We start from the raw sequence: 11,921 nt of genomic DNA on the forward strand, positions 1-11,921 counted from the left end.
AATAAATATATATATATATATATATATATATATATATATATATATATATATATAAAATGTTATGGGCTTTGTAATAATTACCAAACATAGTATGTAACTGCCAACTGAAAATCAGACATCACATTACTACTTGGTTATGTTCATAAGTTTCAACAGCAATTAATGTTAAATTGATAGTCACTGATAATATAGCACTATTGACGTTATGTTAATGTTTATGGACACTTACTGATACAAATCAGTTATTTGCATAAAAATTGTTTTTTTAAAGTTTTATTTAGATATGGGATTTATAGTCCTCCATGCACAGCTATAATTATAAAGAATAGCTAACTATTACTAGATTTTAGTCTATGAAAAATATGACTGAAATTTAGTTCTTGCCACTTCTGCTGATATTTACAAACATCCCACTGTAATGTAGTACTCTCTGAACTTAAAATGTTCAATTAACTGATAAAGATTGCATGTATTAAAATATGAGCACTGTAAAATATTTATGAAACAAGATGTGTCAAAACAATCTGGAGTCGCTTAAAGGTATATGTATGATTAGATAGAAATGACATGTGCTATAAGAAAATTATAAACACTGTATAAACACAAATAAAGTCATACTATACTTCAATACATTTTTCTCTAAATCATAAGACTAGTCGGACACGTGGATAAATGGGTGAAATTGGTGACTTATTTTTATTCATTAAGAACATATGTAATAAGAATAAATACATCTTAAATCGAACAAATATTTTTTACAAATCAATTCACTTTTATTGTGATCTCCAGGCTTGACTTAATAGACCTTACAGGTTTTCTCAATTGAAATAAAAATAATGCTTGGGGAATTTTTTGTATTTAAAAATATTATCTAGGGGCCAGCCGAGTGGCTCAGTTGGTTAAGAGCTCGCTCAAGATTTTGAGCTCTGAGCAACAGCGGTTCAATACCCAGCCTGAGTTGAGCTGCCACTGAGCTGCCAACAGGTGGCAGGATGGCTCAGCTAAAAAAAAAAAAATAATAATAATAAAATTACCTTCCTCCTTATAGATGTTTTTTTTTCAGAATGTAAACATTTTAAGCAGCAATGGTTTGCTTTCCAAACTATCAAGAGTTCAATATCATTACTTATCTTTTAAAGAACATGTGATATCACTAACTCATATAAGGTATAATTAGACTGAACAAAGATGATTGAGGAAACCAATACAACTGGGCAAGGGGGCTAATTAGGTGAGACTCAGAAAAGGAAGGCCTGTATACTATTAGGTCTGGACATGCTGGAACAAGGCAAGCAGAGGAAACAGAACAGGTGAGCAACAACTTGCAGAAGCTCCCCAGGTGCAGGCCTCAGTTAACCCGAACTGCGTTCCAGGTATTGCATTTATAGCATAATGAACCCATTAGGTGTGCATTTATAAAGCGATAGCAATTTCTGAGATGCCACACACTTATCTCTAGTGTGAAAAAAAATTAAAAGTATCTTTTTAGTTACCTACACTGAACTTTTTCTAAGACATTAAATTAATTCAAGTTTTAAAGTATAGAAATAAACCGAAAATACTACCAGTGTAAATAATGACATATAAGACCTCTGTAGGATTATATTTACAAAAATTAGTTTACGAAAATATACATCCTCCAAAATCTGAGGAATTTGGTCTTTTTGTTTCTAAAAGTCTTCATATAAACTAAATTTCTAAAACAAATGACATTTCATTTTCTCCAGGAAGCTCTAATAAAAATACTAGAATAAATATGGTTCTTCAAAAAGTACTTTTATTCCTTAATACCTAAATTAAGTGGAGAAGGTATCAGACATAATTTATGTATCAAAGAGCTTATAATTTCCATTTGTAATTATTCTAAAATATATGATTAATATATATATATAATTATTATAAAAATTATTCTAAAATATATTAAACATTTATTAAATTATATTAAAGTGATCACTGAATTTAGATAAGGGAAATAAAGTAGAATGTCTGCATAATGTCACCAAATTGCCTGGACATACAACAAATGTCACATGTGGTTTGCTTTATTAACATTACACGGCTTCACAAATTGATATCCTGTCAGCAATATGAGGGGCGCTGAATTTTGGTTGTCAAATTTTCTCATAATTTTATTTTAAACTTTTTAATGTGTTTTTACTTCCAAGGCCTAGGAATTGGAAACATGTTCTATGTTTTCTATGAAGATGGAATCAAAGTGATACAACCCATAGAATGCGAATTTCAGAGGCACATCAAACCTAGTGAAAAGCTCCTTGGATTTCAGGCAAGTATTTGAATTATTCCTTTGCATTTTTATGCAGCAACTTTGTTAAGTACAATTATATATTGGGAATACAATGAAAAAATATATAAGACTTTTGGGAAGAAAAATTTAAAACTATGATATTGGCTGTTATGCTATGTAGGTTTTATATTTGAAGTTGGTAAATAATATATTGTGCATTCCTAAATACTTGTTTGCAATTAAAATAAAGGCAATAGACGTGAAATACCAAAAATAAACACAATTTCACCTCTCCTTAATTTAGAACGTCTCCCATTAAGGCAATGTTTACTTTAACAACATGAAAGAAAATACCATGTAAATAACCTGATGGGAAATTGGGGTATATTCAGTGCTTTATAAATGTTGGCTCCCTTTTACTTTTCATCTCATTTTTCATGAGGTCTCAATGGAATGAACAATTTAGATTTATATGGAAAAATATAAATTCCTTTATTTATTTACATGTACCTTACCTTTCTCAGAAGGGGTTTTATTCTGTAAAACTTTGATATAACATTCAGAAAATAAAAGAATATCTGACAAAATGGGTACTGATTATACATATTTGAAATGTTTTTAGCATGATGATAAGAAAATGTAATTATTTTATACTACCATGGATATATACCGAGGATGCCAAAAAAATGTATACAAGTGGACACTTTGGTCAGCGTTGCTCAAGCAGTAGTTCGCCATAATCAAAAGTGTCTGGGTGCTGATGGTGACCACTTTGAGCACCTCTTGTGATTGCAGAAGTCAAACGTGACTTGTATTCATCTTTTGTTAACGGTATATATATTATTACAATTTTAATAGTTTTTTTCCTTTCTTAAAATGTGTATACAATTTTTTGTGTATACATTTTTATATATATATGTATATAGAAAAGTGTATACATTTCTATATACATATATATCTCCACATAAATATGTGTAAACTAAATTATGTAATACTAAAGGTATCTATGCTACTTATTTGTTCCCACACAAGTTCATACATACACCAAACATCCAAAATAAGGTAAGTTATTGGCAGACTTCATCATGTAACCCTCTCTGAATACTCATTTTTAAGGTATCATGGCCATGAGATTTGAGTAAAATAGGTATTAATGCCATGGTTTAGATCTTGTGTGTTCCACTCTTGTTTCCAGCTTGCTAGTAGTCAGTGTTGTTATCATATATCAATATACTCATATAGAGATAACATTTTATACCTTAAAGTCATGCCCTTGAACAGGAAAATGAAAATAACTATGAGCATGAGATAAGATAGTTCAGTTTTCTTCCAGATAGCCTTAGGATAAAGTAATCTAATGAACTTTTTTTTTTTTTTAAAGATTTTTATTGGGGAATTGCAGGGATGGGAAAAGTGCTGGGGAATTGGGGGAAGGGGAACAGACAAGTTTCTGTCCTTTTGTTCTTCAGTCTAGTTGTGGAGGACATTGCTCCACTGGCCCAAGTTGGCACCATCATTGCACTCCTCCCCGGGTAGGCAGATCAGTCGCCGGCTTCTGGACGGCCACTCACTGCGGCTGCTGGCCACTCACGCTGGCTGCTGGCTACATACAGTAGCCCATGACAACCCACTGCCACAGGGGCTGCAGCCTACGCCATCGCCAGTGACTCACAGCAGCCCAGCTCCAGGTTGAGCTGTTGTACATTATCTTAGCTGTGGAGGGCAGTGTTACTGGTCCTCATATGTGGGATCCGAACCGGGGACCTCTGGCATCCCAAGCCAGTACTTAACCATCATGCCACTCGGCCGGCCCTAATGACCTTTTATTTCAAATAAAGGGAAGAATTTAACTCAATGTTGAGATTGTTTAAAACAATGAGGTTATGAAGAAATGCATATTGAGAAGTGCAAAGAAATATAAGGATAGAAAGAATTCCTATATTTAAAAAAGTACTATACTCTTATGGAAGAGTTAATAAATGAGTGAAAAATATCAGATTTGTATTTTTAAGAAGAAAGCAACTATTAAATAGTGTGTGTGTGTGTGTGTGTGTGTGTGTGTATGTGTGTGTGTGTGTTTGAATTTAGGACACTTCTATTGCTTTGGATGTTGAAATTAATATAAAAACATATTTCATTTGACCAATATATTTTTAAAAACTAAGAATAATATAGAGAATGATAAATAACCTTAAACTATGTTGCAATTATAATTGTTAAATGTAGAAAATATAGGCATTCATTTATACCAAGAAAAATACATATTTATTATGTAATTATTATAGCCCATACATATGATATATAGGCTAGGGTAAATTAATTTTTATTTAACATTGCTCTATTTTTTATTCCTTAATGTGAGATAAGCTTAAATTATTAGAATATGTGTAAACAGCCATTTATGATACACAAATATACAGGAGTAGAAATAAGGAGAAATTGATCATGTTATGCTTTGAGAATTATGTAGAACAAAATACTTATTTTTTATATGAAAGTATTTTGTTTTCTATGTTTAAACAAGAGAGGTGTCTATTTTAGAGTGTGTAAACTATTGGGTGCTACACACATTCCACAAGATTTAGTATCTAATTATAAAATTCACAAGAAATTGTGGAGTACTATGTGAGGAGAAACTTTTTCTCCAGAAAAATAGAACTGATAGGGTTATCTATATCTATAGGTGTATCTGTATCTCTGTCTCTCTATCTCTATGTCTTTATTTTAAGTTCTTGGCTTAGGTGATAGTGGGTGTGTTGGTAAGTCTAAAATCTGTTCAACAGGCCATCTACTCAGATAAAAGTTCATAGTGTAGTCTTGAGTCCCAAATCCACAGCTTAGGTCAGTCAACTGGAAACTCAGAAACAGATTGCTATCATAGTCTTGAGTCTGAAACCTGTAGGCAGACTAGAAATGCAAGCAGGATTTTTATGTTGAAGTTAGAGGCAGAATTCCTTCTTTTTTGGGAAACCTCATTCTTAAATTCTAAGGCCTTCAACTGATTGGATCAGGCACACTCACATTACAGAGGGTGATCTGTTTTATTTAAGTGACAAGATACAATCTCCATTTATGACTAAAACACTTTAATAAAATGGGTATAGAAGCAAAGTACCTTAACATAATAAAGGCCATATACAACAAACCCTCGGCTAATATACTCAATGGTGAAAAACTGAAAGCTTTCCCTCTATGATCAGGAAGAAGACAGAGATGACCCCTCTCACCATTGTTATTCAACATAGTATCGGAAGTCCTTGCCAGAGCAATCAGGCAAGAGAAAAAATTAAAGGCACCCAATTGGGAATGAAGTCAAATTGTCACTTTTTGCAGATGACATGATTCTTTATATAAAAACCCCTAAAGACACCACCAAAAAACTATTAGAAACAATAAATAAATACAGTAAAGTTGCTGGCTACAAAATCAATATACAAAAATCCACTTTGTTCCTATATACTAACAATGAAATTTCAGAAAAAGAAATGAAAAAAAATCCTTTTGCAATTGCAACAAAAGGAATAAAATACTTAGGAATAAACTTAACAAAGGATGTGAAGGACCTATACACTGAAAACTGAAAGACATTTTTTAAAGAAATTGAAGAAGACATAAAGAAATGGAAAGATATTCCATATTAATGGATTGGAAGCATCAGCATAGTTAAAATGGCCATATTACCCAAAGCAATGTACAGGTTTAATGCAATCCCTATCAAAATCCAAATGGCATGTTTTTAAAGAAATACAACAACAAAACTCATCAGATTTGTATGGAGTCACAAAAGACCACAAATAGCCAAAGCAATCCTGAGAAAAAGATCAAGGACAAAGGCATCATACTCTCTGACTTCAATTTATACTTAAAAACAACAATAGTCAAAAGAGCATGGTATTGGCTGGAAACAGACACACAGACCAATGGAATAGAAATGAGAACCTAGAAATGAACTCACATATACATGGGCAGATGATTTTCAACAACGGAGCCAAAAACATACAATAGAGAAAAGAAAGCCTCTTTAAAGAATGGAACTGAAAAAATGGGAAAGCCACATGCAAAAGAATGAAGCTAGATTGCTATCTGTCACCATACACCAAAATTAACTCAAAATGTATCAAAGACCTAAACATAACATCTGAAACAATAAAATGCATAGATGAAAGCATAGATACTAAACTTAGGGACCTTAGGATCAGAGAGAATTTTATGAATTTGACCTCAAAGGCAAGGGAAGTAAAAGCAAAAATAAATGAATGGCACTGTATCAAACTAAAAATCTTCCACACAGCTAAAGAAACCATCAACAAAACAAAGAAACAACCAACTGAATGGAAGAAGATATTTGAAAATAACACTTTCAATAAGGAGCCAATATTCAAAATATATAAAGAACTCATTCAATTCAATACCAAAAATATAAAGAATCCAATTAAAAAATGGATAGAGGACCTGAACAGACACGTCTTCCACAAAGACATACAAAAGGTCAACAGATATATGAAAAATTGTCAACTTCACTGGCTATTAGGGAAATGCAAATCAAAACCACAATGAGATATCACCTCACAACTGCTAGAATGGCTATCATCAACAAGAGAAATAATAACAAGTGTTGGAGAGGCTGTGGAGAAAAAGGAACCCTCATACAAGTACACTGCTGATGGGAATGCAAATTGGTATAGTCCCTATGGAAAACCCTATGGAGATTTCTCAAAAAATTAGGAATAGAATTACCATATGAGTCAGAAATCCCTCTCCTGTGTATCTGCCAAAAAAATCTGAAAACATTTATCCATAAAGATATATCTACCCCCATGTTCATTGCAGTACTATTCGTGGTAGCCAAGTCATGGAAACAGCCAAAGTGTCCTTAGACAGATGATTGCATAAAGAAGATATGGTACATATATACAGTGGAATATTACTTGGCCATAAGAAAAGACAAAATAGTGCCATTTGTGACACCATGGATGGATCTTGAGATTATCATGCTAAGCGAAATAAGTCAGACAGCAAAATGTGAGAACCATATGACTTCACTCATATATGGGATATAAAACAGAAAGCAACAAAAAAATGACAAACAAACAAACAAACAAAAACTCATAAACACAGACAACAGTTTAGTGGTTACCAGAGGGTAATGAGAGAGGGGGGTGGTAGATGACGGTAAAAGGGATCAAATACATGGTGATGGAAGGAGAACTGACTCTGGGTATTGAACACCCAGTGCAATATATAGATTATGTATTATAGAATTTTATACTTGAAACCTATATAATTTACTAACTAATGTCACCCCAATAAAATTAATAATAATTTTAAAAAGTAAAGCCAACTAATTGTAAATGTTAATCACCTCCACAAGCACCTTCACAATATCTAGACTAGTGTTTGACCAAAAAACTGGGTACCATCCCATAGTTGATATATTAAATTAACCATAATATCTTCCTCTCTCTTTTAGTCAAGGACCTTATTTAATTAGCATTTGTATTCTCAACATGTTTAGTACAATTCCTTATACATGGCAGGTAGTCAACTAACATTTGTTAAATGAATTTGGTGACAATTCCATTGTGTAGGGCCTGGGGCGCTTCATTCTTTTATGCATTCTCTAAGTTTAAATATGTACACATCTAATTTCCTCCTCACTGTAATATGTCTCTTGATTTTACAATTTCCACAAAATACTGTTCTTTTAATTTGTTTGCAAAAAAATGTTTCATAGAATAATTTATCATTGAATTGTTTCAGGGTAAATATAACCATAGGTCTATTAATTCAGGATCACATAGTTGAAATGTACTGCGCAAAGCTCTATTTAAGATAGTTTGGAGTTCCATTATAGAAAACATGGCTAGTTCATCTTGATTTCAGAAGATAAATCACATGAATGTGAGTAATGGAAATGAGCCTTTAGCAATCTCTCTCTCTCTCTCTCTCTTTTTTATTTTTTATTTTTTTTTTAGCTGAGCCATTGCACTCTTGAGCGACCTCTTAACCAACTGAACCACTCGGCCGGCCCAATACTTCTTTTTATTCTTCGCCACAAAAAAAGGGGATTAAACATGAATGTAATCTCTTTGAAAGCACTGCTGATATTAAGAAATTAATAGTGTAATTCCTAGTATAGCTCATTGGCCAGTAAAGTTTAGAGAAAAACTGAAATATTTACAATATAGAACATTCCATCAAACCTCTCAGAAGATGCCGTTTGCTTGCTCTAAATAAAAATTCAATTTTGGTGCAATGTCAGATTACATCAGCATTCAGCTTCTGATAGTGAGTTAGTAAGAACTCATATAACATGCTTTCAGTTATACTTTCATCTTTTTTTTTCTTTTTTGTTATGTAGCCTTACTAGATGGGATTCTTGCTATATTTATCCTAGTTGTACACATGATTTTATCTTGTCACCTACAGTATGAACTTAAAGCAAATCGAATTCTATTCCAGACTTATAAATTTAGAACTAAAACTGAAATAGGTTTGGCAAAACGTTTAATTTAGAGGCTCGGGTATTGACAGACTTTTCCAAAATTACCAACTTTTCACCCTTCTGGTTTTCAACAATTGTGTCATACTTTTCTACCACTCTTAGTCTTTAATACTTTTACTTCTATGTTTGCTTATTATAGATCTAGCTGTTGTTCTTCACACATGCCATGGTGTTAAATATTTTCTCACGGGTACTAGGAGAGCTTAGAGGAAATCACGTACATCTTATCATGCCCGGGTCTTAATGTTTTGGGACACAGAGGCTCTATTCCTGGTATTAATGCTAAATAATGCAGAACTGTGGAGAAACATACTTTCTACAGGAAGTCTATATCAATCACCTGTAAAATGTCTGTTTTCTAGGTTTGGAATTTTCTCATATGAAAATGACTTTACCTTCATAAATACATGTTATGAGTATTCTATTATGATGAAAATTGTACATAGCCACAGATTGTCCATAGTTTCCAGAATTCTTAGATATCAACAAATTAAACCAGTTTAGAAATGGGAAACGCAGCAGTCCACGCTTCTTTCTCCTCTGGTGTTCCCCTCACCTTCGGCAGTGCATCCTTCAGGGTGTTCATCAATCCCTCTAGTAATACTTGCAAATTTCCCTTTTCAGCACTTCATTCTGTTTCTAATCTAATCTAATTACCACTTCTCCAAACTCTGTCTACAAAAATACTTGTTAAAACGTCAGCCCCTTTTCATGATGCAGACAATTCATTTCCCCATGAAGCCATTGAGCAAGCTTTTGAATTCAATACCACTGTATATTTAGAAAGGTAATCGAAATGTTTCCCCACTTATTCTTTTCTCAGTGGGTCTCTATTCAAATATGGCTTAACTTACAAAGAGTTATAGAATGATAAAAATTTAAGCTTTCGTCTCTTTGTGGTTACAAGGATATCCTGCAAAGAGCTTCCTAAAGAGAGTAATGTAAACTACCTCTAACTATTCCTTAGAAGATTACTCTGTAGATTTTGAAAGAAATATATTTATGAAATTGGTCTTTGAAGCCCTAGACTTAAAGAGAGCTTCTAATCTTTTATGAAATATCACACTGTTTTAAAATTCTTATATTGTGCTTCTATGAGACTTTAAGTATGTAAGCCTAACCTTGGGAGAGGCAATAGTGGGAAGACGTAAATTGTGCAGCAGCATTTTAATGGAGTTGTATAGTATATTAATTGGGTTAACTATTTTTTCTAAGATAGCATATTAAGTCTTTAAGAGATTATTATTGAGAACCAGCCTAGTTATTTGAATAAATATGACCACAATGTTGTATGTGTCAGACGATATATTGCCATCATTTTAAAACATTTTTATATGAGTAGTAAGAGTACATTCTGTGCACTTTAGGAAGAAGTGTGTTTACATTAATTTAATGTAATTTGGATTTTTTAAAAGAAACTTCTTAAGGGTAAAACTGAAGAGTTTAACTTATTAAAAAATTATTCCTACAATTGTCTTTAAACATGCAACTTTTTAGTTGAGATTTACAGAATCATGTAACTATTTTATATGGATATTAAACTGCACTTTCTGTTCTAAGATTTAGTTTTAGTCACACACACACAAAAATTACCTATTTCTTTGTTCAAAGTAATAGATTTGCATTATAAGAATAATACAAAAAGGTTAAGATCAAAAGTAGTAGTTTACTTCATGCCAAACTCTATTTCCAGTCCCACTTCATACAATCGATTACATTTAATCGCTTTAAATAATGTGCTCAGGAATGCTATTTCCTGAATGATCAATATTAGATATTTTCTATTGGGGTTCCTCTATGGAAAATGACAATTTTGCTTACACAATTGCTAACTTTTCTTCTTTCTAAATATGTTGAAAATCATTATGTAATTTTCAAATGTTTTTATGGATTTGATTTATAATTTTAATGATTTATTGGAGTCTTAGTCCTTTTTCTTGAAATTTCTTAAAATTTCTATTTGACTAATTTTCTGAGCTCTTGATTGAATTCTCATTGTTTACAGTTTACATTTCAAAAAAACAGTTGTAAAAATTGCAATTTAAGACTGAAGACTTGTCATCTCTTTCATATTATTTCAAACAGGTCATAAACTCAGTTTGCTTAATTTGAGATGTGGTTCAGGAAGGAAAAAAATGCACCAAATTATTGTCTTTAATTTTATTGCATTACATGTTTTAATTGCTAAAAATGTTTAAATATATAGCTGAAAGTTTAAAACTATGTTTGTATTTTTCCATATCTTTTACCATGTAATGATTTTATGTTCTGTATATTGAAATTTAAGATATGAACAACTATATAATGAGAATTACAAGAAAAACAAAACTAAACCACAAAACTACTATTCATCTCTTAACCTCTGAAGCTGCGAATTTATTGCCCATTAAATCTTTTTTTTCTATTTTAGTAATTTATTTTGAAAATTTTATTAAAGCATTTTTAGGGGACATAGTATGAATTATTTAGCAAATTAATGGCAAAACCTGAAGTTCATTTAGGTTTTGCAAGCAAGACAATTATTCCATCCCGTTTTAAATCTCATCTGTCGAGCTTTGAAGACAATGTAAAATGAAACACTGTGCAATGATGCCACTATGGCAGTACAACTTGATTGCCCGAAATCACCACTGAAGTATTTCCTGTCTCAGGAACTAGACTCATTTACTGACTCTCTTTTCAGTGTTCTTCCTTCCATCCTGAAAAAAAAAGAGGGCAATGATCAACCCTATCTCACTTCAATTTTAAGAAAAAAAAAATGGATTCCCTATGATAAGAGCAGAAGAAAATGAGTTGAGCATATTTAGAAATCTATTTACTAATATAAATTTCATCAGAGTACAATAACTTTAATATGTAACTTTTGACATACAGTTATTCACATCTATGGTTTCACAAAATTTTAACCTGAGAGCTCATTTTTGAAATTATTTGCAAAACTTATCGTTGGAATAAAGTAATAGCATATTTACATTATATAACTTGTATGCATTTTTTTAAAGATTTTTATTGGGGAATTGGTGGATGGGAACAGCGCTGGGGAATTGGGGTAAGGGGAACAGACAAGTTGCTCTCCTTTTGTTCTTCAGTCTAGTTGTGGAGGACATTGCTTCACTGGCCCAAGTTGGCACCATCATTGCGCTCTTCCCAGGTGAGGCAGATCAGTCGCCA

General features: G+C 32.2%; 1 protein-coding gene across 1 annotated transcript in view; it reads left to right on the forward strand.

Annotated features, from left to right (window-relative positions):
- Positions 1-11,921, forward strand: part of FSTL5 (follistatin like 5) — a 427,469-nt gene that overhangs the window by 345,355 nt on the left and 70,193 nt on the right. The window contains exon 9 of the mRNA XM_019630458.1: positions 2,166-2,284. Coding sequence (XP_019486003.1) covers positions 2,166-2,284 — 119 coding nt within the window. The remainder of the gene's footprint in view (positions 1-2,165; positions 2,285-11,921) is intronic.

This window comes from Hipposideros armiger, unplaced genomic scaffold, assembly GCF_001890085.2.
Source record: "Hipposideros armiger isolate ML-2016 unplaced genomic scaffold, ASM189008v1 scaffold_916, whole genome shotgun sequence".
Taxonomy (NCBI): Eukaryota; Metazoa; Chordata; class Mammalia; order Chiroptera; family Hipposideridae; genus Hipposideros; species Hipposideros armiger.